The sequence below is a fragment of the Panthera uncia genome, chromosome E3 (genome assembly GCF_023721935.1).
Source record: "Panthera uncia isolate 11264 chromosome E3, Puncia_PCG_1.0, whole genome shotgun sequence".
Taxonomy (NCBI): Eukaryota; Metazoa; Chordata; class Mammalia; order Carnivora; family Felidae; genus Panthera; species Panthera uncia.
Genome location: NC_064815.1, coordinates 10,688,756 through 10,715,968, shown reverse-complemented (window position 1 = coordinate 10,715,968; position 27,213 = coordinate 10,688,756). Strand labels below are relative to the sequence as shown.

Below are 27,213 nucleotides of genomic sequence, written 5' to 3'. Positions count from 1 at the left end.
ATTTTTATAACCATCACCTTTCTCAACCATGGAACTATTAACATGTTGAGCCAGATAATTCTTTGCCATGGGGAACTGTCTTATGTATTAGAGGATGTGTGGCAGCATCCCTGGCCTGTAACCATTGGCACACACCTTCTCACAAGTCATGGCAACAAAATTGTTTCCAGACATGGCCAAATATCCCCTGGGGGCAAAATCACTTCTATCTGAGAAACTGTAGTTGGACTGGCCCTTGCTTCATACCTTTTCCATATTGGTCCATTGGTCCAGAATATCTTTAGCAAAGTTGAAATACTCTGGAGTCTCCAGTTTGAATTCCTGTTTAATGGATTCATAGTTGGAAAAATTCTGAGGAGGTACTATTCTATAATCTTTATGCAGTTCTCTCACAGAACCAGGGATTGCTAGGCGCCAAAAACACTTGGCACGAAGTAATGTCTCCATAGTGACAAGAGGTAGCATCAGTCTTGTTGGATGTGTTAGCACTCAGGATTTCCACAGAAACCAATCCATCTAAAAGACAAGTAAAAGGATATGTATTTGTCTCTCTCCTAAAGGTAGCTATACCCCAAAATAGCTAAGTTTTATTATTATTACTAACAATCATTCTAAAAATGCCATTCTCTGAGCACTCAATATGTTTTAAACACTGTACTTTGTTTTACTTACATACAAATTATCACTAAATCTTCAGAGTAACTCTGTGACATGGATACTATTATCATTTCTGTTTAAAGAAAGAAAAAATGACGAAGCGAGGCTGTCTTAGTCAACTCTGGCCACCATAACAAAATACCATAGACAGGATGGCTCAAAAAATAGACATTTATTTCTCACAGTTCTGGAGGCTGGGAAATCTAAGACCAAGTGCTGGCCAGTTCAGTTTCCCAGTATGGACTCTGTTCCTGGCTTGTGGATGACCACCTTCTCTTTGTTTCCTCACATCGTAGAGAGAGCAAGAGCTCTGGTTTCTCTTCCCCTTTTATAAAAATATTAAACCAATAATTGGGGTCTCACTCTGTGACCTCATCTAAACCTAATTCCCTCCTAAAGACCCCACCTCCAAATACCATCACATTTCGGGGGTCAGGGCTTCAACATAAGAATTTGGAGGGGTCACATTCAGTCCACAACAGAGGCATTAGTTGGATCTGAACCTAGAACTGTCTGGTCCCAGCCCATTCTCCTGACTATGTACTACTTACTATTGCCTCCCATATGCATTTCTAAAGAAGTGAAGATCTGGGTCATTCAGTTACTCTCAGTGAAAGCAAAGGGCCAAGCCTGCTTATCTAATTTAATCTTTCACCTGCATTTCAAGAGTTGTACAGACATGTTCAGGAGAAATTTCCACAGTGGGTAATCCATAAGTGAGAAAACTGAGAGTATCCCAGTACCAATTAGGCATGAAAGAACTGTCAAAAGTCCTTTGGTTTATAGGCCATAGTTCCCATGCTCCCAGTAGGAGCCCACACAACCTTCCAGTCCAGGCTTGGAGCTGCATTTATGGGAGATGTAATAATAGGGCTTTAACCTTTAGGACTTTTGTGGGGGAGGACCCTTCAGGCCACTGAGCCCCCCTGCTTCTGTGGGAAATCATTTGATCATGATGTCATTTACTTGGCTGAGGTCTCATAAACAAAGTTATTAAAAACATGGTTCTAGGGATTGTAGGGTTCTCTTCTTCATACATTCTGTAATCTTCCAAACTTCCTACAATGAAATACTACTCTCATAATCATTAAATCATTTTTAACTGTAATTCTAGCTATGTGGTATGTAAGGCAGCATGGCTATGTGGGAGAGTTTCTTTACTGATATGTTGCCAAACAATAATTAATAATGTCAGCCATCAGTTTTATCCTAAATAGGTCTGGTGTTTGGGCATCATGTTGCTGCACCCAATACGTTATAAGATCTGGGTTCTTCTGACCCTCCCACCTGTTTATGTGAAGACCAGACAAGTCACTGAACTTGAACCCTCTGAGATCATCTGGTTTGAGCTCCCCATTTTTCACCTGCAGAGAAAACAGAGCCCCAGAGAAGGGAAGCAACTTGCTTCAATATGTCATATCAGAGTTAGAATTAGAACTCACGTCTTTGGATTCTCATTTGAATGTTCTCTTTACTGTTGTTCAATAGGATTTCAGTAGAGCAGTGATTCTCAACCCTGGCTGTATATTTGAATCACCAGCAAAGCTTTTTTAAAAATACCGATGCCTGGGTATTAGACCAATTAAACCAGAATCTCTGGAAGATGGGGCCTGGGCAGCATATTCTTAAAATTTCCTCAGAGGATGTTAACGTGCAATCAAGGTGGAGAATCACTGATTCAGAGGTTGTGATCTGTGAACCAGCAGCATCAGCATAACCCGGAAGCTAGTTAGAAATGCACATTTTCAGAACCGGTTTTCCGTTTTGCCAATGTAGAGATTAATAGAACCCCTGTCAGAGAGAATTGTCCCAAAGATTGAATGAGATAATACATACAAAGTGCTTATCATGGTGTCTAGCATATTACTACTCTCTAGAGCAGGGGTTGGCAAACCTTTTCTGTAAAGGGCCAGATAATAATTTAGGCCTTCTGGGCCATATGTATGATCTCTGTGGCAACTGCTTACTTCAACTCTGGTTGAGATAGAAGCCATTGACAATACATGACTATGTTCCAAAAAAGACCTATTTATGGATACTGAAACTTGAATTTCATATATTTTTCATGTGTCATGAATTATTATTCCTCTTTTGACTTTTTTAAAAATGAAAAAAACATTTATAATATAATATAAATTATAAATATTATGTAAAGATAAATCCCATACATTTGGCAGCCATCTCCCTTATTACAGAATTAGCATCAGGTTTCATTCGGCTGAAAGGAGTTGTTAAGTAGTAGTTAGAAACACTAAGTTTTCAGTGTTGTAACTTTTCTCTTTATTTGTAATTTTTTAGATCATGTCTTCAAATGTTTCAAAAAACAAAAAATGTTTATATTTTTACGTTATAATATTTATAAAAAATTAAAATGTAAAAACCATTCTTGGTTTGCAGCCTGTATAAAAACAGGTAGAGGGTGGGATTTAACTCATGGCTCTAGTGTGCTGATCTTTGGTGTTAGAATGTAAGTTCTATGAGGGTAGGCATTTAGTCTGTTATGTTCATGGGACTATCCCTGGGAAATATCATCGTGTTCGGCCCATAGTATTTGCTTATTTGTTGAATGAAGAAATGACTCAGAAGGGAGAACTTTTATATACAGTTTATTTCAATAGCTCAGGATAACAGTAGACCTGAGCAGTGCCTTTATTGCTTAATTAGATTTATATAACTACCTGGACTGTTCACATGTGGCTATTTAAATTTAAATTAATTTAAATACTATTTAAAAATAAGTTCTTAGAGTAACTGAATTTTAAGCACTTAAATAGCCACTTGTGGCTCTTGGCTACTGCATATAGATAACTGCAGACACAAAACATTTCTATCACTGCAGAACATCTCTTGTGGACAGTGCTGATCTATATTGATAATAGCTCAGAAGTGGGTGATATAAGGGGCACCTGGGTGGCTCAGTTGGTTAAGCTTCCAATTTTGGCTCAGGCCATGATCTCATGGTTGGTGAGTTAGAGCCCCATATTAAGTAGTAGTTAAAAACACTAAGCCTTTAGTGTAACTTTTCTGTTTATTTGTAATTTTTTAGATCATGTCTTCAAATGATGCAAAAAACATAAAAATTACACAGTGAAAAAATCTTCCCCCTGCAACCCGATCTCACAGCTGCTCAGTCTCATCCCCGCCCCCCCACTCCCTTAAGGAACTACAATTACTTCTATGTATCTTTTCAGTATTTCTTTATGTGTATTTAAGCAATAGATTCTTCTTTCTCCACCACTTTAACACAACAGGTAACCTAGAGTACACACTATTCTTCCCATTAAAAAACATTTTTATGACAAATTCTTGAAGGTCTTTCCGTGTCATTACATAAGTATCTTTCTCATTTTGGGTTTTTTTTTTTAATGTTTTTGTTTTGTTTAAAGAGTGCATGGCATTCCAGTGAACAGCTGCACCATAATTTCTTAAGCCAGTCCTCTATTGATGTCATTTGAATTGTTTCCATTATTATGCATTTAAGACGAAATTTTGAAACTGTTTCCTCCACCACATTTAGAATCCTTCAAACATATAATGAAAAGAAAATTGACCAGTCATTTGGAGCTTAAAATGAGCCTAACCATTCTGTTCTACCAAAAAGAACTTATCAGCATCCTCCTCATCAAAGTGGTAAGATTGCCTTCTCCCCAGCGATGTTCTTTTCAGTGATCTTAGCATTTCATAACATCTATTTTCCAGGTTTCCAATATTCTTTATAGGTGAAGGAGCTGAGCTAGGAGTAGAGATGTTTATACTGAGCTACAGAAAACTCCTCTAAGAGAGAAAGTACCATTCCTGGTCAGCTGGGCTTTCAAAGTATTTAAGGTCTCATCTAAAATGCAAGCTCTACATCTATATAAACAGCAGTGCAGAAGAGGTTTTAGCCGCCCTACATCTCTGTAAGTATCTCTCCTACCAAGTAATCCAAGAAATAACAGTGGCTTAGCATATACAGCCTCAAAGCAAGGGGAAGCCCCCTACTATTCTCCCTAGCCCTAAACTTAACCTTCTCTATAGGATTTTTGGAGCTGCCCTTGACCACTTAATGGAGAAAAGTGGCTTCCCTGGATTATTTCCTTGGATTTTCATTTATACGTTCCCTGAAGTTTCCCTAGAGGTAGTATGCATACTTTCTGGATGATGCAGAAGATGGATTCTTATCTGCCACTGAGCAGGGTGGAGAGGTAAGTAGACAGCACAACGAAAAACTCAGCTGGTACTTGAACTCAATTAAGTTTTTTCCAAAACATTTTACCAAGTTAACACATGCACATAGTTAAAAAAAAAATTACCTAGTACCAAAAGACTTAAAATGAAAAACTTATCTGCTATGTTTATAGCCTTTTGTGTGTACACACTCCTTGCTACTTACTAGATACAATTACACAACAGCTGAGAAATTCTGATAGAAATACTTTCATGAGAGCACTTTTGATTTGTTGGTTTTGCTTGCTTGTTTGTTACTCTTGCTCAAAAGTGCATGTGCCAGCCCAGAAAACCTTACATAGAAGACAGATAAGGTAGTACTCACTAAAGTGAAAGATTCCAACACAGCTGGCGGTGATGGCAGACCTGTTTCCTAGAAGAGCAGCCCTGAAACTTGAACTCTCACTTCTGCTTTAGTCCTGGTAGTAGCCAACAGAAGAGGGAGAAGTAGTCTGACAACTGGAAGAAGCAAGACATAGACAGAGGGCCCTTCCTGGATTGGTGGAGACATTCTAGAGGGAGGAGCAGGAGTTTCAGGCCAAGTTTACGCTGAAAGTTTACACAATTTTCTGCCACCCTCCCTTTTAGAGTTAATTATTTAAATACCCTGTAAGCTTTTGCTGGGGAGCTGGGAAAGTAATTTATTCACAGGAAGAAAAGTGTCTATGGAGTTGCTGGGGGGATGGGTCCCATGAAGGAATAGAAGAAGTTTTCTCTTAGAAGGAGCAAAGAAAAAAGGACGTAAGAAGACAAAGAGGGGGTTTGAAATGGAAAAGAAAGAAGTTAAGGGGTGGGTTTGGGTTGCTCTAGGTCTTAGGGAACCTGTTGCTGTGTTTATCTGTTGAGCTGGTGATGACTAAACATAAATGCTATCAGGTCATTCCTCTGCTCAAATCCTTCAGTGCTTCCTGGTTCACTCCAGGTCAAATCTCAAGTCCTTCCATGGACTACAAGGAACTGGTGATCTGGCATAGGGTCCTCTCTGACCGCCACCCACCTCTCCTTCTCTTAATCTTCTGCAGCTTGAACATACCACACATGTTCCAGCTTTGGGATCTTTGAACTTGCAGCTTCTACTGCCTGGAAAACTCTTCTCTTAGATAATCCCTTGGCTAAATCCCCATTTTATGAGGTATCCATCAAAGTGGTCTTCTCTTACTACATTTTCTAAAACAGCACCCCTCATTTTTTTTCTCTTTAATCTGTGTTAACTTTTTACATCTCTTACCATCACCCTTAGGAATAAGAACTTTGTTTTGTTTGCTGATGCATCACTAATGTCTAGAGCAGTTGCTGGCAGCTTTTAGGCATTCACTAAATATTTGATTGGTAAATGAATAAGTAAATGACCTTTTCAGTTACGTGTGACAGAAACCCAATTCAAATGCACTCAAACAAAATGGGGGATTTATTGGTCACTTTTTAGTTCTATGAGTTTTTGGTTGTTGTTGATTCCCTGGGATTATCTATGTAGATAGTCACATAATCTGCAAATAGGGACAGTTTTACTTCTTTCTTTTGGTTCTCTGTGCCTTTTATTTCCTTTTCTTGCCTTATTGCATTAGCTAGAATTTACAGGCTATGTTGAATAAGAATGGTGAGAGCAGCTATGCTTGCCTTGTTCCTGATATTAAGTGGAAAGCATTCAGTCTTTCATGCTTGGGGGTAATGTCAGCTGTAATATTTTGTAGATGACATTTATCAAGTTGAGGAAGTTCTCCTTTATTCTTATTTTTCTGAAAATTTTTATCATGAATAAGCCTTGAATTTTGGCAAATACCTTTTCTGTCTCAGTATCAATCATGTGATTTTTCTTCATTAGCCTATTAATAAAGTGGATTTTTTAATCATTGAACCAGCCTTGCTTCCCTGAAATAATATATATTTATATTTATAGATGAATTCTATATACCTCTTGCCAATTTTGAGAAGTTTTCCATCATTATTTCTTGGAGTAATTTTCTAGTCCTGCCCTCTCTCCCTTTTTGGGAGTCTTATGACACAATGTTAGATCTTTTATGATAGCCCTACAAGTATCTGAGGCTCTTTTTTTTTTTTTTTTTTTTTTTTTTTTTTTTTTTTTTTTGTCAGCCTGGTTTCTCTCTGTTGTTATTATTGGGGAACTTTTTTTTTCAGATTTTCTAATTTGACCACTTTATTTAAACAGAAAAAAAAAAAACCCACAATTTTAATTATGTACATATGTGGGAACCCTACAAAGATATGAGACTCCTACATTGATTAAATTTTACCATCAAAACTGTTACTTTTTAAAAATGTTTATTTATTTTAAAATTTTTATTTAATTTATTTTTTTAATTTACATCCAAGTTAGTTAGCATATACTGCAACAATGATTTCAGGAGTAGATTCCTTAATACCCCTTACCCATTAAGTCCATCCCCCCTCCCACAACCCCTCCAGTAATATATTGGGTAATTTTTATTTTTCTATCTTCCAGTTAACTAATTATTTTCTCTTCTTCCTCCCATTCTGCCGTTGAGTCTATCCAATTAAGTTTTTCTCTTATTATATTTTTTATTGTATTTTTTAATTTTAAAATTTCCATTTGGTTCTTCTTGATAATAATCTATTACTTTGCTGAGGCTTTGGTGTTTCAAGCATATATATTTACAATTGCTTGTTGAAGCATTTTTATTATGGCTGCTTTAAAATCTTTGTCAGATACTTCTAACATCTTTGTCATCTTGGTGTTGGTATCTATTGACTGTCTTTTTTTATTCAGTTTGAGATCTTCATGGTTCTTGGTATGGTGAGTGATTTTCATTTGAAACCTGGACATATTTGTATTATGTAATCAAATTCTAGATCTCATTTAAACCTTCTCTTTTAGCTGGCTTTGTTCCACATTGTCCTGGCAGGGAAAGTGGGAGGGCACCACCTCATTAATGCCAGATGAATATAGAAATCTAGGTTGTCCACTAAGTCTCCAATTAAACTGGGATTGGGAGCAGTGCTGGGTGGGGATAGCAGTTCCAACTCCTCATGGGGTCTCTACTGACACTGGCCTGTTCCCTACTTGGCATTCTCTGATGCTACCCCAGTGGAGGGTATTGGGACACCTTGTTATAGACTGGTGAGAGTAGAAGTCTAAGCTTCCCACTCTACCTTTTGCTGGCATAGGTAAGGATATGGGGAGCCGTGATTTTTTCTGTGGTATTTGGCTGGAGTAGAACAGATAATATTTAAAAGTTTTTTTTTGTCTTGGTAGGCTGCTCCTTTCATGGTCCTCTGGTAAAAGACAGTAGGCTTTTTCTGGGGCTTTTATTGTTGGTACCATTGGTATTTCCAAGTTTCTGGCTTTTTCATCTCCCAAGTCTACAATATATGAGGCAAAAAAGAAAACCCAGGGAACTGACCACTGGGTCATTCCTTAGGTCCCAAACTCTATAACCAGTCTGCCTTCCTCTCTATACCTTCCAGAGTCTTATGTTTGTTTTATATCTAATGTCCAGGGATTTCAGTTGCACTTAGCAGGAGAAAAGAGAAAAGTCTGTCTACTTCCTCTTCCCAGAGTAGAAGTCCTCCCAACTCATTTTTTGAGATTAGAATAACATTGATAGCAAAACGAGACAAGAACACTGCTAAAAAGAAAATCACAGGCAAACTGAAACACTATGAACAAACAAAAAGTCAAAAATAGATTTTTAACAAACTGAAATCAGCAATGTACAAAAACCAAAAATCCATTATGACAAGTTTCAGTTTATCCTAAGAAAAGGTAAAAGGAGAAAAACCAATATGAGCATTTCAGTGCACACATAAAAGGTATAAATTTCAGTATTTATTCATGATAACCTCCATTGCCCTCAAAAGTAAAATTCAAGTGGAAGGAGATTTCTTTAATGTGATAAATAATGTATATCAACAAATTATTTTGATATTGAACATTAGAAACATTTTATGGTGAAAAATTAGAAGCATTCCAACTGAGAATAAGGCAGTGGTCACCATGCCTAATTAATATTATACCATGGGGCACCTGGGTGGCTCAGTCAGTTAGATGTCTCACTTTGGCTCAGGTCATGATCTTGTGATTCATGGGTTTGGGCCTTGCATGGGGCTCTGTGCTGACAGCTCAGAGCCTGAAGCCTGGTTCGGATTCTGTGTCTCCCTCTCTCTCTGCTCCTCTCTTGCTCATGCTCTGTGTGTCTCTCAAAGATAAATAAACATAAAAAAATTTTTTTTTAATTAAAAAACCTAAAAAACAATGCAGAAGATAGCCTCCAACAAAGAGTTAATTATCCAACTTTAAAAGTAAGGGCTATGGCTGAGAAACCCTGATCTAAAGTCTAAGTGGATTCAGTGCTTACTAATAGTCCTTTACACATAGCTTCTCTTTCCTTGTATTCATTAATGTTTTTCTTTGTTAGCTGAATTTAACACCTACTAGATTTTTTCCCCCACAAGGGCTTATAATGACTGCTTTCCCTTGCTTAGTTGGTAATGCCTATCTACTGACTTTATACTGAGAATATAAAGTCTAGGTAAGAGTTTCTTGTGTTAAATTTTCTTTCCCTGAGAAAACTGTAGACCTTGTTTCACTGTTATTTGGCATTAAATATTACTTTGGAGAAGCCAGAGGTCAAACAAGTTCTGTTCTCCTGGAATGTGCCTGTTGTATAATAGAAAATTTGACTGGCCTTTGTCCCTGGTTCCTAAATCCTTGGAGACTCTAAATCCCTAGAATTCCTGAGTAATAGGAGTGCCTTTGTTATTCATGAACCCCTTAAATGCCACCTGAGATTATGCTAGCAAGGTGACTCAGGATGAAGGGTCTGGTCACCAGAAAGGTCAGCCATGTGATCAGAGGGTTGGAGCTTTGAAGCTCTGGGGAGGGAAGGGGAACTGGAGATTGACTTGAGTCAAATGCCTAATGATTCAGTTAATTATGCCTAAATAATGAAACCCCAATAAAAATGGTGAAGTTTCCTGGTTGGTGAATATATCCAATGTGCTGGGAGGGTTACATGCCCTGATTCCACAGAGAGAGGGCATGGAAGCTGTACATTTGGGACTTTCCAGACTTTCTTTTATGCTTCTTTTCATTTGGCTGGTCCATATATATAACCTTTATAATAAAACTGTAATCCCAAGTCTAGCACTCTTCTGAGTTCTGTGAGGTCTAGTGAATTAAGGAACAGGAGGGGGTGGTAGCCAGTTGGTCAGAGGTTTGTGTGGTCTGGGGACCTGTGAACTTACAGTTAACATCTGAAGTATGGGAAGTCTTTCTGGGGACTGTGCTTTTAAAGCTGTGAGGTCTGATGCTATCCCAACAGTGTCAGAACTGAATTGAAATGCAGCACTGTAGAGCCTCACTTACTCTGCCTGGGTGCTTGTGTAATTTTTTCTTTATTCACAAATTAATTAACTTCAGCCAGAGGTGTTTTAATGTTGTTATTCCTATATCAGGTCTTACCTACAACAAATGTGTCTTATTCTGTAGATTCTTTTTCTGTTATGCTAGTTTATGGTCATTCTCTATTATAATTTCTACATCACTCTTCGTAATGTTACTGACTTGGGTCCTTGGGCTCTCCAAGCAATAGGAATTGACTGGGGCCAAATGGGAATTTCCAGGCAAGGCTTTTATTGGGCTTATGCTCGAGCACAAGGGAGACAGCGCAAAGGAAAGGGTCCTTCATGCTGGCTGTCAGAACAAAGGCCAAGGAAGTTTTTAAAGACGGTAAGGTGGGAAAGGAGTGATGTCTAAGCATGTAGGGGTGAAGAGAGATACAGGAAGTTGGGCGGACAGGCAAAGTGGACAGAACATGCTTCTTCACGCATCGAATGTCTCATTACCATGTTAAATCTCCACCCCTGGGCATGGTTTTTAGTATTATAATGAGGGACAAAGTCAGTGAAAGGTCAGCACTGGGGTCCATCTTGCAGACTGGTTTGATTTGGTCTTCACCAGTCTTTGTAGAGGGGTCCCTCCTTTGGTAAACATCCTGTTTTCCCATTCCTGTGAGACCATAGAGATCCATCTCTCAAGGATTGCTGGATTTTGTGGTGAAGATTGAGGGGACCTGAGTTCAGTCCCTGTTCCATCTTAGTAGCTTCAGTGCTCATGTAAACAACCCATTTAATACTGTGGTCTTTCATTCTCTTAATATCCTGTCTCCCAATGATCTTAATCCTACCCAGCCTTAGTCTCTCATTCTTGTGACTGCACCCCACACCTTCTCATTACCACCAACAGTACTACCTCCAAAATCTGTGTCAACATCCCCCACCCCGCTTTTTTTTTTTTTTTTTTACTAATTCCTCCTGTCTTGCCAGTTCATTTCCCTTTACTATCTTTATCACAGTAATTCCTTTAACTCCACTAAAATCTTCAGTCCATTGACTTGAACACTGTCTTCTTCATACCTTCACTTACCTCTTGCCCATCTTGGATTCTAGGTCCTACACAGCTCCTTTGTACTGCTCTCCCTCACCATACTCACCCGACAAAACCCAGCTTTCTGCAAAACTCCAGATAGCTATCTCCCTATATTGTGACTGCACATGAGCAGCTTAACATAGCTCTGGAGAAATGGTTCTGCGGAAACCTGGTTCTGCACTTAGGATGTTGATGGTACTTGCTAATGGTCTTAAAAAATCCAAGCAGGTCCTTCCCATTGCCTGATAACCCCATTACATATCTATAGGTGGAGATAACCATTTCATACCTTCTCCTATTTCTATAAACCTTCATCTCTCCTCTCCTCCTCTTATTTCACTGAGATTTAGAAGTAGCCAGAAGAGAATTTCCTCAACCCCCTAGTACTTAATCAACCTAAACTCCTACAATTCTGTTCATACCTTCTGCATTCCTTCCTGTAACAATGAATAGTTGTCAGGTTCCTAGTTTGGGCCACCCTCTCCACAGGGTCCTTGACATCATCTGCTCTCCCTAACTCAAGAACATTACTCCTTCAATTACCTCTCTCCTGTACCACCCATTTCTTCCTTTTATTTTGGACTAGGAGTTGTAAAGAGACAGCCACAAACACATAGTAATATCTCCTATATTAAAATATCTTACTGGGGGCGGCTCACCGGGCCCTCGATTCTGAACCACACACCTACAGGGAGTCAGAAAGTTGTCGCGAGATGAGGAAATCCTGATGCTGGCTTTGTCTTCCTGACCCGGGAGGTAGTCATGACAATGGACATGAAGTGAGAGGGTGATGTCTGGGCCTCAGCTGTCATCTGTCCTATGCTGGCATTGGGTGAACCTTATCAAGTTCCATCTTTGAACAATTTTCACAGTGTTGGACAACAAAGAAGACAGAAAAGCATCCCTGAGAACATCATTTTCCAGGTTCCATTTGTGTCAAGGAGGTGGCTGGTAACAAGTTCTTAAAGAAAAAAGACTGGCTTCTGGGAAGATGGCCGTGTAGGAGGACGCTGGGCTCACCGCATCCTGAGGATCACTTAGATTCCACCCACACCTACCTAAATAACCCAGAAAATCACAAGAAGACTAGCAGAATGGACTTTCTGGAGCTAAGCCTAGATGAGAGGCCCATGGAAGAGGGTAGGAAGGGCGGCGAGGCGGTGCGCGCTCCACGGACTGGCAGGAGGGAGCTGAGGCAGAGGGGCAGCCCACCAGCAAAGCAGAGCCCCTGAGTCTGGCTTGCAAAAGCAGAGGGGCCGGACGGAGTGTGTTGGGACAGCAAGCGGGACTTAACATCTGGAAGGTTATAAGTTAACAGCTCTGCTCAGAGAACCGGAGGGCTGGAGGACAACGGGAGGGAGAGTTGTTGAGCCCCGGAGGACAGAGCTCAGCTTGGCAGGGAACAAAGGCGGTTGTCAGCGCCATCTCCCTCGCCCATCCCCCAGCCAAAATCCCAAAGGGAGCCAGTTCCTGCCAGGGAACTTGCTCGCACCACGCAAACACCCAACGCTGTGCTTCTGCGGATCCATCCCTCCGGTGGGTCGGACTCACTCCCGGTGCCACAGGGCCCCTCCTGAAGCGGATCTCCGAAGGAAAAGCGAGCTGAGCCTTCCCCTCCCGCCCCTGTGCAACTTGCCTATCCACCCCAGCTAATACGCCAGATCCCCAGCACCACAAACCTGGCAGTGTGCAAGTAGCCCAGACAGACCGCGCTACCCCACGGTGAATCCCGCCCCTAGGAGAGGGGAAGAGAAGGTACACACTAGTCTGACTATGGCCCCAGTGCTGGGCTGGGGGCAGATATCAGGTCTGACTGCAGCCCCTCCCACCAACGCAAGTTATTCAAGACAGCACAGGGGAAGTGCCCTGCAGTTCCGCACCACTCCAGGGACTATCCAAAATGACGAAACAGAAGAATTCCCCTCAAAAGAACCTCCAGGAAATAATAACAGCTAATGAACTGATCAAAAACGATTTAAACAATATAACGGAAAGTGAATTTAGAATAATAGTCATAAAATTAATCGCTGGGCTTGAAAACAGTATAAAGGACAGCAGAGAATCTATTGCTACAGAGATCAAGGGACTAAGGAACAGCCAGGAGGAGCTAAAAAAATGCTATTAATGAGCTACAAAATAAAATGGAGATGACCACAGCTCGGATTGAAGAGGCAGAAGAGAGAATAGGTGAACTAGAAGATAAAATTATGGAAAAAGAAGAAGCTGAGAAAAAGAGAGATAAAAAAAAATCCAGGAGTATGAGGGGAAGATGAGAGAACTAAGTGATGCACTAAAGAGAAATAATCTAAGCATAATTGGTATTCCAGAGGAGGAAGACAGCGGGAATGGAGCTGAAGGTATACTTGAAGAAATAATAGCTGAGACTTCCCTGATCTGGGGAAGGAAAAAGGCATTGAAATCCAAGAGACACAGAGAACTCCCTTCAGATGTAACTTGAATCGATTTTCTGCATGACATATCATGGTGAAACTGGCAAAATACAAGGATAAAGAGAATATTCTGAAAGCAGCTAGGGATAAACGTGCTCTAACATATAAAGGGAGACCTATAAGACTCGTGACTGATCTCTCTACTGAAACTTGGCAGGCCAGAAAGGAATGGCAGGAAATCTTCAATGTGATGAACAGAAAAAATATGCAGCCGAGAATCCTCCATCCAGCAAATCTGTCATTCAGAATAGAAGGAGAGATAAAGGTCTTCCTAAACAAACAAAAACTGAAGGAATTCATCACCACTAAACCCAGCCCTACAAGAGATCCTAAGGGGGATCCTGTGAGACAAAGTACCAGAGACATCGCTACAAGCATGAAACCTACAGACATCACAATGACTCTAAACCCATATCTTTCTATAGTAACACTGAATGTAAATGGACTAAATGCACCAACCAAAAGACATAGGGTATCAGAATGGATAAAAAAACAAGACCCATCTATTTGCTGTCTACAAGAGACTCACTTTAGACCTGAGGACACTTTCAGATTGAAAGTGAGGGGATGGAAACTATTTATCATGCTACTGGAAGTCAAAAGAAAGCTGGAGTAGCCATACTTATGTCAGACAAACTAGACTTTAAATTAAAGGCTGTAACAAGAGATAAAGAAGGGCACTATATAATAATTACAGGGTCTATCCATCAAGAAGAACTAACAATTATAAATGTCTACGCGCCAAATACAGGAGCCCCCAAATATATAAAACAATTACTCACAAACACAAGCAACCTTATTGACAAGAATGTGGTAATTGCAGGGGACTTTAATACCCCATTTACAACAATGGATAGATCATCTAGACACATGATCAATAAAGAAACAAGGGCCCTGAATGATACATTGGATCAGATGGACTTGACAGATATATTTAGAACTCTGCATCCCAAAGCAACAGAATATATTTTCTTCTCGAGTGCACATGGAACATTCTCCAAGATAGATCACATACTGGGTCACAAAACAGCGCTTCATAAGTATACAAGAATTGAGATCATATCATGCATACTTTTGGACCACAATGCGATGAAGCTTGAAATCAACCACAGGAAAAAGTCTGGAAAACCTCCAAAAGCATGGAGGTTAAAGAACACCCTACTAAAGAATGAATGGGTCAACCAGGCAATTAGAGAAGAAATTAAAAAAATATATGGAAACAAATGAAAATGAAAATACAACAATCCAAATGCTTTGGGATGCAGCAAAGGCAGTCCTGAGAGAAAAATACGTTGCAATCCAGGCCTATCTCAAGAAACAAGAAAAATCCCAAATACAAAATCTAACAGCACACCTAAAGGAAATAGAAGCAGAGAAGCAAAGACACCTTAAACCCACTAGAAGAAGAGAAATAATAAAGATCAGAGCAGAAATAAACAATATAGAATCTTAAAAAACTGTAGAGCAGATCAATGAAACCAAGAGTTGGTTTTTTGAAAAAATAAACACAATTGGTAAACCTCTAGCCAGGCTTCTCAAAAAGAAAAGGGAGATGACCCAAATAGATAAAATCATGAATGAAAATGGAATTATTACAACCAATCCCTCAGAAATACAAGCAATTATCAGGGAATACTATGAAAAATTATATGCCAACAAACTGGACAACCTGGAAGAAATGGACAAATTCCTAAACACCCACACACTTCCAAACCTCAAACAGGAAGAAATAGAAAGCTTGAACAGACCCATAACCAGTGAAGAAATTGAATCAGTTATCGAAAGTCTCCCAACAAATAAGAGTCCAGGACCAGATGGCTTCCCTGGGGAATTCTACCAGACATTTAAAGCAGAGATAATACCTATCCTTCTCAAGCTATTCCAAGAAATAGAAAGGGAAGGAAAACTTCCAGACTCATTCTATGAAGCCAGCATTACTTTGATTCCTAAACCAGACAGAGACCCAGTAAAGAAAAAGTACAGGCCAATATCCCTGATGAATATGGATGCAAAAATTCTCAATAAGATACTAGCAAATTGAATTCAACAGCTTATAAAAAGAATTATTCACCATGATCAAGTGGGATTCATTTCTGGGATGCAGGGCTGGTTCAACATTTGCAAATCAATCAACGTGATGCAACACATTAATAAAAGAAAAGATAAGAACCATATGATCCTGTCAATCGATGCAGAAAAAGCATTTGACAAAATTCGCATTCTTTCTTAATAAAAACCCTCGAGAAAGTTGGGATAGAAGGAACATACTTAAACATCATAAAAGCCATTTATGAAAAGCCCACAGCTGGGGCGCCTGGGTGGCTCAGTCGGTTAAGCGTCCGACTTCGGCTCAGGTCATGATCTCACAGTCCATGAGTTCGAGTCCCGCGTTGGGCTCTGTGCTGACAGCTCAGAGCCTGGAGCCTCTTTCAGATTCTGTGTCTCCCTCTCTCTCTGCTCCTCCCCTGTTCATGCTCTGTCTCTCTCTGTCTCAAAAATAAATAAACATTAAAAAAAAATTAAAAAAAAAAAAAAGAAAAGCCCACAGCTAATATCATCTTCAGTGGGCAAAAACTGAGAGCTTTCCCCCTGAGATCAGGAACACAACAGGGATGTCCACTCTCATGGCTGTTGTTTAACATAGTGTTGGAAGTGCTAGCATCGGCAATCAGACAACAAAAGGAAATCAAAGGCATCAAAATTGGCAAAGATGAAGTCAAGCTTTCGCTTTTTGCAGATGACCTGATATTATACATGGAGAACCCGAAAGACTCCACGAAAAGTCTGCTAGAACTGATACATGAATTCAACAAAGTTGCAGGATACAAAATCAATGTACAGAAATCAGTTGCATTCTCATACACTAATAATAAAGCAACAGAAAGACAAATAAAGAAATTGATCCCATTCACAATTGCACCAAGAAGCATACAATACCTAGGAATAAATCTAACCAAAGATGTAAAAGATCTGTATGCTGAAAACTATAGAAAGCTTAGGAAGGAAATTGAAGAAGATATAAAGAAATGGAAAAACATTCCATGCTCATGGGTTGGAAGAATAAATATTGTTAAAATGTCAATACTACCCAAAGCTATCTACACATTCAATGCAATCCCAATCAAAATTGCACCAGCATTCTTCTCGAAGCTAGAACAAGCAATCCTAAAATTCATATGGAACCACAAAAGGCCCCGAATAGCCAAAGTAATTTTGAAGAAGAAGACCAAAGCAGGAGGTATCACAATCCCAGACTTTTGCCTCTACTACAAAGCTGTAATCATCAAGACAGCATGGTATTGGCACAAAAACAGACACATAGACCAATGGAATAGAATAGAAACCCCAGAACTAGACCCACAAACGTATGGCCAACTCATCTTTGACAAAGCAGGAAAGAATATCCAATGGAAGAAAGACAGTCTCTTTAACAAATGGTGCTGGGAGAACTGGACAGCAACATGTAGAAGAATGAAACTAGACCCCTGTCTTACACCATTCACAAAAACAAACTCAAAATGGATAAAGGACCTGAATGTGAGACAGGAAAACATCAAAACCCTAGAGGAGAAAGCAGGAAAAGACCTCTCTAACCTCAGCCGCAGCAATTTTTTACTTGACACATCCCCAAAGGCAAGGGAATTAAAAGCAAAAATCAACTGTTGGGACCTCATGAAGATAAAAAGCTTCTGCACTGCAAAGGAAACAATCAACAAAACTAAAAGGCAACCAACGGAATGGGAAAAGATATTTGCAAATGACATATCCAACAAAGGGCTAGTATCCAAAATCTATAAAGAAATCACCAAACTCCACACCCGAAAAAACAAATAACCCAGTGAAGAAATGGACAGAAAACATGAATAGACACTTCTCTAAAGAAGACATCCAGATGGCCAACAGGCACATGAAAAGATGCTCAACGTCGCTCCTCATCAGGGAAATACAAATCAAAATCACACTCAGATATCACCTTACGCCAGTCAGAGTGGCCAAAATGAACAAATCAGGAGACTATAGATGCTGGAGAGGATGTGGAGAAACGGGAACCCTCTTGCACTGTTGGTGGGAATGCAAACTGGTGCAGCCGCTCTGGAAAACAGTGTGGAGGTTCCTCAAAAAATTAAAAATAGACCTACCCTATGACCCAGCAGTAGCACTGCTAGGAAGTGCAAAGGGATACAGGAGTGCTGATGCGTAGGGGCACTTGTACCCCAATGTTTATAGCAGCACTCTCAACAATAGCCAAATTGTGGAAAAAGCCTGAATGTCCATCAACTGATGAATGGATAAAGAAATTGTGGTTTATATACACAATGGAGTACTACATGGCAATGAGAAAGAATGAAATATGGTCCTTTGTAGCAACGTGGATGGAACTGGAGAATGTGATGCTAAGTGAAATAAGTAAGGCAGAGAAAGACAGATACCATATGTTTTCACTTTTATGTGGATCCTGAGAAACTTAACAGAAACCCATGGGGGAGGGGAAGGGAAAAAAAATGAGGTTAGAGTGGGAGACAGCCAAGCCATAAGAGACTCTTAAAAACTGAGAACAAACTGAGGGTTGATGGGGGGGTGGGAGGGAGGGAAGGGTAGGGGGTGGGCATTGAAGAGGGCATCTTTTGGGATGAGCACTGGGTGTTGTATGGAAACCAATTTGTCAATAAATTTCATATATAAAAAAATAATAAAGAAAGAAAAAAGACTTACAATACAGAAAAAAAAAATATCTTAGGGGATGCCTGGGTGGCTCACTTGGTTGAGCGTCCGACTTTGGCTCAAGTCATGATCTCCTGGCTCATGGGTTCAAGCCCTGCGTCAGGCTCTGTGCTGATAGCTTGGATCCTAGAGCCTACTTTGGGTTCTGTGTCTCCCTCTCTCTCTGCTCCTCCCCTGGTGACGCTCTGTCTCTCTCTCCTTCAAAATAAATAAATAAATAAATAAACATTAAAAAATTTTTAAGTATCTTGGGATATTTTTCCTCTTCCACCTCTTCATTTCTTTTTATAGCAAAATTTATATACGACTTGTAGTTTTTACTTCCTTATTCTCTTTCTCTTTGTCCCTCATTGTGGAAAATTTCAACCATATATACCAATAGCTAGAATAGTATAATAAACTCCTGTGTATCTGTCACTCTGCTCCAACGATTGTCAACACATGGCCAGTCTTGTTTCATTTATATCCCTGCCCACCACTCCCTCTCCTTGCATTACTTCGAAATAAACCTAAACATCCTATCATTTAATTCATTTTGAGTATTCAACCCTGTGGCTGAATTTAACCTATTTTTCTGTCCCTTTATTTCTGTAAACTAATATATCTAGAGGCCAGATCAATATTTAGCAAAAGGATTACATGAAGAGTATTGTGTAATTAGTATTGCATGACATCTTGGGAAACATAATGTCTAGTTGGCTTGCCTTTTTTGATGTTAAGGTATCAGCCTGACCCATCCAAGGTTCCATCAGCTTTTCACCTCATATAGTTTTTGGTTTTTGTTTTTAAGTAGGCTCCACGCCCAGCATGGAGCCCAGTACAGGGCTTGAACTCACAACCCTGAGATCAGGACCTGAGCTGAGATTTCAAGAGGGCACAGGGCACCCAGGTGGCTGAGTTGGTTAAGTGTCTGCCTCTTAATTTCAGCTCAGGTCATGATCTCACTGTTCTTGAGATCAAGCCCTGCATCCGGCTCTGCACTGACAGAGCCTGCTTGGATTCTCTCTCTCTGCTTTTCTATCTGCCACTCCCCTGCACACATGCACTCTCTCTCTCTCAAAATAAATAAATAAAAATTAAAAAAAAAGAGTTGGATGCTTAACCAAATGAGTACCCATGTGCCCCTCACCTAATGCAGCTTTTGACAATCATTTCCCATATCCATTATTTCATGAAGATTCCCATTTTCTCTGGAAAGGAATCAGGTTTTCTTCTCTAGTACCCAACTGAAATATAATCCCCTTCAAAAATAAAAACACTTTCAAAACCTGTTCTACAGGAAAGAGGACAGAGGTTTATATAACTGTGTCAACTATTTTGTTAACTACTTACAGACAAGAATTTTAATTCTATGTACATTTTGTAAGGAGGGAGCAAGAGGCATTTCATGTGTCCTGGCAAGAAAACAGAAAGCTGGCCACTGGTCCAGGATTTCCCTCTGAGTCTAAAAGAAAATAACAAAGCTGGGCTTTCCAATCAGGTCTTACTTCAAAACCTATGTTCTCTTCACCTTGTTATGAGCTGTTTTATTAATTTATCTGAAGGACAGTGTTCATAATCTCTGTGGACAGTAAGACTCTAACAAGAAGAATAAAGACGTTCTGAACAAACTCTAGATTGCCAGTGTATTGTTCAAAGGGTGCTATGTTATGCAGTAGAAACAAACCAAGGTAAAGCTCAGAGGCTGAAGTCTAATGTGAAAGTTCTGTGTTGCTGGGCTTTCCTGGTTAGCTCCACTCCACACAGTGACTCAGTGTGACTTATATTCACAGTGACACAGTGACTTATATTCATGGGCTCCATTCTCCCTCAGCCCTCCTCTAAGAGCTGTGTGCTGGATCCTCTGCAATCAGCCAGTAGAAAAGCAGAAGAGCAAGAGCCAGAGCAAAGAGCAGAGAGAGACATTTGTAGAGGATCTCATATGAATTTAGGCCTAGAAACATGCACCACTTCTACCTACATTTCAGTGGCTCCACCCTCACTTCCAGGGAGCTGGAAAGTGATAGCTTAATATAAAAATAATATAAAATATATATTAATATAAAATATATTTATTAATATAAAATATAAAATATATATTAATATAAAAATAATATAAAAATAATGTCTGCATATGGATAAAAATGAAAGATACAGAATGATATAAAGTAGTTACTAAATGTGTTGCAAAACAAGGGTGTATGTGTGTATAGGGAAGTGGGTGGAATATATATGCAACTAGTTTTTCAAATAAGTCTTAAATCAACTTTAGTTTTTCTCCCAATTTCTGTCCCCCCACACCTGCTGTATCCAATATCCCTTTTCTATCCCTTAGTGACTTGCTGGGATGATCCCACAATTCACAATCACTTTTAGTTATAAGTTTGTCCACTTAAAAATGTTAATCACAGAGGTGCCTGGGTGGCTCAGTCGGTTAAATGTCTGACTCTTGATTTTGGCTCAGGTCATGATCTCAATGTGTGTGAGATTGAGCTCCACATCAGGCTCTGTGCTGACAGTGTGGAACCTGCTTGGGATTCTCTTTGCCACCACTCACATTCTCTCTCTTTCCCTCTCTGCCCCACCCCCCTCAAAAATAAAAACACATATTAATCACAGACTCAATGTACATTGCACCTGTTCCCCTCTCCCTAGCACAGACTTGCTCTGTGCTTCTTGGGACCAGCAGTGGACAGGACTGGCCACCCTTCTGCACTCCTCCCACTCTAGTATCTAGAATAGAGACATGTAGCTTGTCTGCATCTCATATACCTTCCCCCTCTTATCTAACCTCTAGACACTCTACTGTCAGAGTTAAGGAAAAAAAGATTAAGAGAAGACGGTTTACCATGCTGGCTAAGACTTTAATCCTCTGTTGGGCCTGGCTGTTCAAGCCTAGGTATCTCCTGGGAGTCCACTTGGCACAGAAGATACTCACACATTTTTAGAACACCTTGTCTCAGGCTGCAGGCCTCTGCTGTGTTGTCTTTCCACCCACCTCACTCTCTGTGCTCTGCCATGTGTCTCTACTTCTCTTTCTGGCTTATTTCCATACTTGGTCAGGCAGAAGGGGACATCATCCCAGTAATGCGATGCCAGTCTCCTTCCAGGAACCACTAACCTTTATAATGGATTCCCTTAGTGTCCCTCTCAGCAAAGGGTGTGAAAGTACTATCTTCTTTCCCATCCCCAAGTTTCTGATTTAGGCCCAAAAGCAGAGTGCTCTCAGTGTAGCAGGACCAGTTGAGCCACCTTTTCACAAACCTGGAGAGAGTTACAAAACTTAGTCTTTTTTTTTTTTTTTTTTTTTTTAGTTTATTTATTTTGAGAGAGAGGGAGAGAGAGAGAGAGAGAGAGACAGAGAGAGAGAGACAGAGAGAGACAATGTCAAGCAGGCTCCGCATTGTCAGTGCAGAGCTCAACATGGGGCTTGAACTCACAAACTGAGATCATGACCTGAGCTGAAATCAAGAGTCAGATTCTTAACCAACTGAGCCACCCAGGCTCCCCTCTTAGTCTTTTTTGACAGTTCTCTTTAGAATGGAAAGGGCAGGGACATAATGCCTCTTAATCCTTAGCTTTGGGCTTTAGTTGAGAAATGTGAAGAGACACCTGAACTCTTACTAAGCACCATTTTTATATACATGTAGGATGAAAACATACATATGTGAAATGTATAGGTTATGTGTATACAGTCACATATGTATGTATAAATATGTGTCACATATGTATATATACATATGTATGTACACATACATGTCACATATGTATATATACACACATATTTATGCACTTAATTATTCCCTTTTAAAACATGAATCAGTTCATACTACCCATACCTCACTTTTTTTCCCTTCATTTTCCAATGTATCTTGTAGATCTTTCCATATTAACCCATTTAGATAAAATAAGGCTTATCTTGAGTACTGGAAATCAGTAAGGAGTGACTGGAGACACCTCGGAGCAAACTGAGCAACAGAAAAAGCCTGGGTCTTCACCTCAACTCTTGTTTGCTTAAAAATTAATCTTACCAAACCTTCCAATTAGCAACAGCCATGACAAAACAGCAGTAGCTAACATTTATTGAATATTTTTATGTGATTACCATGAATTATTTTTATTCAATACTCATAACTTCCTATAAGGTATATATTATAGCTATTCCCATTTTATAGACGAGGAGCATGAGGTTGGAGCAGTTTATTTGCCCAAGGTCATAGAGGTAGCAAAGGGGTGGAATCAGTATTTAAACACAAGACTGCGACTCTCAATGTATGTTCTTAATCAGTTTGTCTATTTGTTCATCTACACATTGAATGCCATATTCTCATTGACTTCCCTCCAATTTTTAAAAAAAATTTTTTTAACGCTTATTTATTTTTGAGACAGAGAGAGACAGAGCATGAACGGGGGAGGGTCAGAGAGAGGGAGACACAGAATCTGAAACAGGCTCCAGGCTCTGAGCTGTCAGCACAGAGCCCGACGCGGGGCTCGAACTCACGGACCGTGAGATCATGACCTGAGCCGAAGTCGGACGCTTAACCGACTGAGCCACCCAGGGGCCCCAACTTCCCTCCAACTTTTAACTTAAATATAAATGATTCAACCTGACTACTCATGTAGATTCTTATTTAGGCCTCATCTGTGCTGAAAGATCCTCTAAGCCTCTGTCATCCTGGACTATTAAGCATGTGCCGTACCTACTCTGAAATTTATACTTCTTGCATTAGTACTTTATCCAATACTATTGTTATGCCTTGGTGGAGTGTGCAGTTCACAGATGATTTCAGTTCCAAATGGATGTATTTCTAACTTGTTGAACTGTCTGAGACTCCACCATTAGGGATTCATTCTTAGGAGCACTGACAAAAGTGGAAGTAAGAAGCAGGAGGAGGACCTACAAGTACTTAAAAAAGTAGAGCTATATAGTAAAACAATGAAATTTAAACATAGATTATTCAACCAAATCTCAGAGAAGCAGGAAGATAGTACCTGTGAAACCTCATGAAAAGTTTTAAGAAGACTCATGCATGTATAGAGTGTAAAATTGGAGAAGAAAATTGGAGGGAAGATTTATTCACTTTTTCTCTCAAGAACCAACATCCATAAAATGCCAAATTTGCCTTACCTGTCAAAATTAGACTCTAGCAGTGGTGGGATGAAGCACACTGGCGGCGGGGGCGGGGAGGGGCTGGGATCAGGAGTTCAGGACACCCAGCAGGGCTAAGTGAGGATGCAGGTAGGAACAAACGGCTAGACCAAATGTGGCTTCTCCAGGGATAGACCAAGTTCACATGGCTTCAGAGTCAGGTTCCATTGTGGAACTCAGGCTGTTGGGCACGTTTCTTATGCAGCTTGTAGGTGTGATAAAAGTGCAAGTGTGGCACAAGTGCTGTGGGCACAGAGCCAATGAAAGACCTGGGGTGTCATTCAATCAAATGTGAGGCAGGAGCCAGTTGGCAGAGGTAAGGTGTTACGTATTTTATCTTATTTTATAATACGCGATATTAAGTTAACTATATTTAAAGTTTCTTTCCCTTCTGGCCTCCTTCCTCAAAGGATTAAATTTAGCTTTCAATAAGTGACACATGGAGATAAGACATTAGGGGACAAATAATGCATTTAGGGGACTGGGTTGGGGAATGGATACTAATATAAAAAATACTAGGGACACCTGGGTGGCTCAGTTGGTTGAGTGTTGGCTCAGGTCATGATCCCAGGGTCATGGGATTGAGCCCTGTGTTGGGCTGTGTCGGGCTCCATGCTGAGCATGAAGCCTGCTTGAGATTCTCTCTCTCCGCCCGCTCCCCACTCCTCTCTCCGGCTCATACTCTCTCAATCTCTAAAATTAAAAAATAAATAAATAAAAATACTAGACATCACTGAGTCACAACTGAGCCCCAAACCAGCTGTTTTTAAGTCCACACTGACTCAACAGTGACTATGAACAAGTCCACATTGACTGAACAGTGACTATGAACTAAGCACTTGTCATGCCTATCTTAATGAGTTTTCCTAGTAACCCGGAAAATAGGTATTATTATTATCCCCATTTAAACGTTGTTGTTGTTTTGTTTTTTTAATATAATGAGGAAATTCAGCTTCTCACTTGCTTGAAGTTCCACAGCCAGAACATGGCAGAACTGGGATTTAAACACAGTTTTACTTTAGAATTTGGGCCCATGATCATATACATATTATCAACTCTGAAGGTGGCAGGTGTAGAGAAATCAAATCAGCAGGTGACCAGGGTTCAGTGTTAAGACATCTATTATCTGAAAATGCTGGGTAACAAGAGAATAAGGCAGGAAATCCTGGATGGATAGTGTGGTCAGAACAGAAACAAAATCTAAGAGTGTTTCCTACCTGTGTTCGGGGCAAGGATGGATTCTGTACTGAACATACAAGTAGAAGCTAAATGGCAGTAACTTTGAAAGGAAGAGAAAGAGAATTTAGAATGTCTTACATCATTCTTCCCTTTCTGGGCTGAAGACCTCATGAATATGTGAAGCGAATTAGAATTAGGTTAATTAGAATAAAAGGCAAATTCCTCATAGTACTTATTCCAAACCCACATTATCCGCTGCACAGGGTATTAAGTGATTTTTCTATAATGCCGACATTCCTTTTCTTAAAACAAAACAAAACAAAAAAACCACTTGGTATACAGGAGCCAGAAGAGGGGTTTACAAGCCACATCACAGAGCCCTTGGTGCCCAATGATAGACACCAGACCTCTGACCATGACTGGTAACCTAAGGAGGTGAAAGTTCACACAAATTGAAATTTCATACAAATGTGTTTCCAGCACTACCAGGGAAATCTCTCTCTTAATTCCTAGCTTCTTTTCTTGCTCCTCTGGTGGGGCTTAATGGGATCTGGACTTGGTATACTTCCCTTCTTAATAGCATTGGTCTTAACCTTTTTCCTTTACTGACCATTTCTTGGGGTTGAGTTCAAATGTTCAATAATATTTTTTGAGCACCTAATATGGATCCGGCATTATGGCAGGCACCAAGGATGAAAACAAAAGTAAAAACAAGTTTGAGTCAGCTCTCTTTATGCTTCTGAACACCACAGCAATGCCACTGTTCTTCACAATCAACTGAGGACCTCCAGAAATCTATGCTATGCAATCTCCATTGTCAAAAGTAAAGGCTATGCTGATTATATAGGTGAAAGCAAAAAATAAGATGATGACAAAATTTTTGGAAATAGTGGTAGATCCAGGGTCAGAAGAACCAAGGATGACTGGGGGAGTGAGGAGGCTAGAACTAGCATCAATGTTCTGAAAAGTCTAGTACTGCCACTACTTCTGGAGTGGCTGCAAAGCTGATGATACTGGATTTGGAATGCCACTGCCATTGGTTAGATGAACTCTAAATGGGCACTCCTCTTTACACATTTGCTTCCAATTCTCAGTCCCTCACAGATGCATCCAATTGATGAAGCTGAGGTGATGTGCTCACATTACAGAGTGGGAAAAAGGGATACCTGACATGTCAAGCTTCCATGATGCAAGGTGGGCCCTGCCTTCCACTCAGACTCATCCAATGATGGATTACACCTCCTCCCCAAAAGGGGGTTCATTTATTGAGCAAACAAAAACAACAAATGTTAACCATAAGGTAGACAAAAACTAACAAGGAAGTAGTTATAGGTGATCATGATATGTATTCCAGCCCAGTTTTCCCACTGGTGATAGAATCTGCTTATTTCTCTGCCTTCATCCCTAGGATAATAGTATTAAAGAAGACATATTGGAAATCACTTCCTCAAGGATTCCATTTCTTATGAAATTGCCTCCATATTTGGCCAGAGGGAGCACCCTAAAAGGGAAATGAATTTTTTCCATTTGTCCTACTCTACAGTGTGGAATGGGACAGTTAACACCTAGTACTAATCAGGAACTCTAGTATTAATATTAGTAATTTAAGCAAAAGAACCTAAGGGAAGATAAGGTTATACACACACACACACACACACACACACACACATCTTTATATACATATATGTATATATACAACTATACATACATATACATATATATTTACATATACTAAGAAAAAACCCAGTTAACCATGAAGTTCAACATCAGGATAATTACTTTTCCTCTTCTTAGTATTTTGTTGTTTCATACATTACAAGTAAATCTCGGAATGTGAGATTGAAATATCTAGGTCAATAAAAAGCACAGTACTCCTGCATTGCTTACCAAAGCAATATACTGTCATAGGTGGAACACCAACATAAGGGATTTATGAAGTTCAAGTTGATTTTTTTTTAATGTTTATTTATTTTGAGGTGGGGGGGGAACAGAGAGAGAGGGAGAGAGAGAGAGAATCCCAATCAGGCTCTGCTCTGTCAGTGCAGACCCTGACACCAGGCTCAAACCCACTAACAGATCATGACTTGAGCCAAAGTTGGATGCTTAACCTCAAGTTGACTTGAGTTGGAGCCACCTCAAGTTGACTTTTAATTGCATGAAGTATAAGGAGATGGACTCCTGACTTTAGGGTATGGGGAATATTATGATGTTAACTCTGAAGGGATTGCTTATCTATCCAGTTTAATGAGTGGGTTCATAAACATTTTAGGGGACAGATATGAAGAAAAGAAAATAGCAAGGTATATTTAATTGGAGAAAAGAAGATGAATAATTTTCCTAGTAGTGAAAATTCTTTTATATGTATATGGACTATTCTAGACTATTATTTCATATCAGAATTACTTTTTCATAGGTGTCACAAGAATGTGAATCTGAGAGATGAAGGCCTTACAATAAATAAGTTC

The 27,213-nt window shown here is 39.8% G+C and overlaps 1 protein-coding gene across 3 annotated transcripts in view; it reads right to left on the bottom strand.

Moving 5' to 3' along the window:
- ACSM3 (acyl-CoA synthetase medium chain family member 3) overlaps positions 1–27,213 on the bottom strand; it is a 57,212-nt gene that overhangs the window by 28,425 nt on the left and 1,574 nt on the right. For 2 of the 3 annotated variants that reach the window (XM_049638391.1, XM_049638393.1), the window contains exon 2: positions 247–516. In XM_049638391.1, the coding sequence (XP_049494348.1) occupies positions 247–465 (219 nt within the window). In that variant the 5' untranslated portion in view covers positions 466–516. Of the gene's footprint in view, positions 1–246; positions 517–5,188; positions 5,278–27,213 lie in introns of those variants that run through there. The other variant, XM_049638392.1, reaches the window with a different exon arrangement.